General features: G+C 51.8%; 1 protein-coding gene across 1 annotated transcript in view; it reads right to left on the reverse strand.

The window, feature by feature from the left end:
• ITFG2 (integrin alpha FG-GAP repeat containing 2) overlaps positions 1-2,643 on the reverse strand; it is a 10,063-nt gene that overhangs the window by 2,216 nt on the left and 5,204 nt on the right. Inside the window, 1 exon segment of the mRNA XM_008937391.1 lies at positions 1,052-1,105. Coding sequence (XP_008935639.1) covers positions 1,052-1,105 — 54 coding nt within the window.

The raw sequence follows: 2,643 nt of genomic DNA on the forward strand, positions 1-2,643 counted from the left end.
TGGGGGGGTGGGTGGAGTGTGAACCACAGTGAGACAGGATGCAGGAGCTTCAGAGTTCAGGTCCAAAGAATAATCAGAAACTCCCTGGCAGGACACCACAGGGCAGGTACACATCTGGCCCAAACAGCCCAGGCTGCCTGGCTGGGCAGAGAGAAGCACAGCTTTGCTGTGCACCCCCACACTGCTGATGTCTGGGCAGAAACCCTGCATTCAGCTCCTTAGATCCAGCCTGCCATAGCCTGTGCTGTCACTGCTCAGGCAGGGGCACAGCAGAACATGGCTCCAGGCCTGTCTGAGCCCATTCCCCTCTACCAAAACCCAAGTTCCAGCATCCACTTCTGTTACTGCTTTTGGAACAAGCCCAAGTCCCTTCAAGCACAAGCACACATCTCTGCTGTGGCTGAGGTGCTCTTGGCTGTATGAACAGCACTGTTGAACAGGCATCTCAAACAGTTTTTGACCACTGGGCTAGCTAGCAACTTAGGAGTCAGCAGCTGGAAGCTGTAGTCCCACTCTCCACCCAGGGCTTTCAGTGTGCCTTTGGGCCAGTGAGCCAGCCTCTTTTCCTGGCCACTTGCTGCAGCATGGCTCCAGTACTTCTGCTCCCACAGGACCATACACTGAAATTCACAGATGAACAGACTGTACAGGGGATAAAGGCAGATACCAGTAGCAGACAAAGACAGAGAACAGGTCTCCTGGAGGGGCAAGCCTGTGCAGTATCAGACTCAGTTCAGTGGGGAACAGAAAAACAGGGTGAGCTTTAATATTTCATCATATGCTCAGATACAAGCATGTTATCACACACCTTGTTTATGGGAGACCTGCTCACAGTGACAACTCTTATTTTGGCTCCTGTCTTAGCTTTCCTGCCTTCATATAAAATATCTGAGCAAAAGAAGTCTTTGAGCCAAATTCTGATCTGACCCAGGCAGTGTTTCTGAGGCCCAGCTCCCCCTTCTTTCAAACCCAAGGGCACCAAGCCCCTGGCTCCCTGCTCTGAATTAGTGGTGAGCCTTGGCCACCCCACAGACCTTCCTCCAGGACTTACCATCCAGAGTACAGAGGGCAAAAAGACCAGAGCCATTTTTCTCACTGGAGCAGCCTGTAAGTGCAGAAAAGCATTACAAGAGTTGGTGCCACTTCATGAGCATGGTCCCCTCCCTCCTGAAAAAATCCAGAGATCCAAACCAATCTGATCCATCCCACTTCATTTTTTGCTCAGCCTTGACACTTTGCTTAGCAGATATCTGCAGATTCTTGCAGCCAATCATACTTCATGGTGGCTTTTACTGTAGGGCACTGGCACCTCAAACCCCAACATCTTGGGTTTGTACCAACAGAAGCGTGCAGGTCCTGCTGGCTCCCAGGACTCTGTCTGTACCACACAGGTACTCACAGTCCACAGCAGTTCTGACTTCACTGACCTGCACCTCACCCTGCCCAGGCTCCTCAAATCCACAAGCCCAGGCAGCACCACCACAGGGGACAACGTGAGGAAGAGCTGCAGCCAAACAAGAGTTACAGCTGTGCTCTCCCCGTTTCTTTCACAGACAGGGACATGGCCTTTGGCTGCTCTGGGAAGGTGCAAGGTTAAAAGGAGAGAGAGGTCCTGCCAGAAGGACAAAGCACAAAAGCACCTCCATGGTAAGTCCTGAACGAGTCTGCAGAGATGATGCTACCAACACTATTGTTTTTGCTACAGCAAAACTGAGCAGAACTTGTGAGCCTCTCCCAGCAAACAGTGGCCAGATGCTGGAGAGCCCTTGCTTCATGAGCAGATTAGACATGTGCCTTCATGCACACTCAGCCCTGGCTTTCCTGGGCTATGCTGATCCAGCAAGCACTATCCCTCCCAAAGCCTGTGTATCACTGTGTGCAGGACTGCACTGACAAACATGAGGCTGTATCTAAAGAGCAGACTCCCCTGACCACCAGGCTGCTCCAGCCCTTCAATACACTCCTAGCTACCAGCCAGAAAAAACATGTGAGGTCAGGTTTTGAAAGCTGTACCACACTTGGCAGGGAAGCTGGAGCTGTATCCCACAGCTGCACACTCCCAGAACACAGACCTACCCTACTGCCAAAGGTCAGCTTAAAGCAGCCAGCTGCCCCTAGCTGCTCATCCAGAGAGGCTCCGATCCAAAAGATCTGCTGGGTTCCCCTCACAAACTGCTCAGCAGTGCCCTTACAGAGGCTCCAGCACCAGTGGGCCTTTCACCATCTTTTCTGCATGCCTTTGTTTTTCAGACACTCCTCATTAGATGTACACAGGGAAATAATTGATTTCATGCTCAGCTGGCCATGTTGCTCATAGCAGCACGGGAGATGCTAAAAATGTGACAAGCTTAGGAACTGAGGAGGGAGAGAACTCTGGGGAAAGGGAAGTGGAGCAGCTCCAGTGGATTGCTCTTCTTCCCCAGCTCCAGTTCTGTTGGAGAGCTGAAACTGTTCTCAGATAGCTCTGCAGGGGGGAATACTTGGAGAGAGCAAATGCAGCTGGATTCCAGACAGCTGCAGACAAGAGAAAGTGATCTGCACTGGGAATTTTCTGCCTTCTATTATGCCCACATGCTCCGAGGGAGAGCGAAAGCTGCTTACTCTAAAGGTACCAGAACAGGGTTCAGCAGGGGGACCAGGCCG

Source organism: Merops nubicus, unplaced genomic scaffold, assembly GCF_000691845.1.
Source record: "Merops nubicus isolate BGI_N331 unplaced genomic scaffold, ASM69184v1 scaffold15650, whole genome shotgun sequence".
NCBI lineage: Eukaryota > Metazoa > Chordata > Aves > Coraciiformes > Meropidae > Merops > Merops nubicus.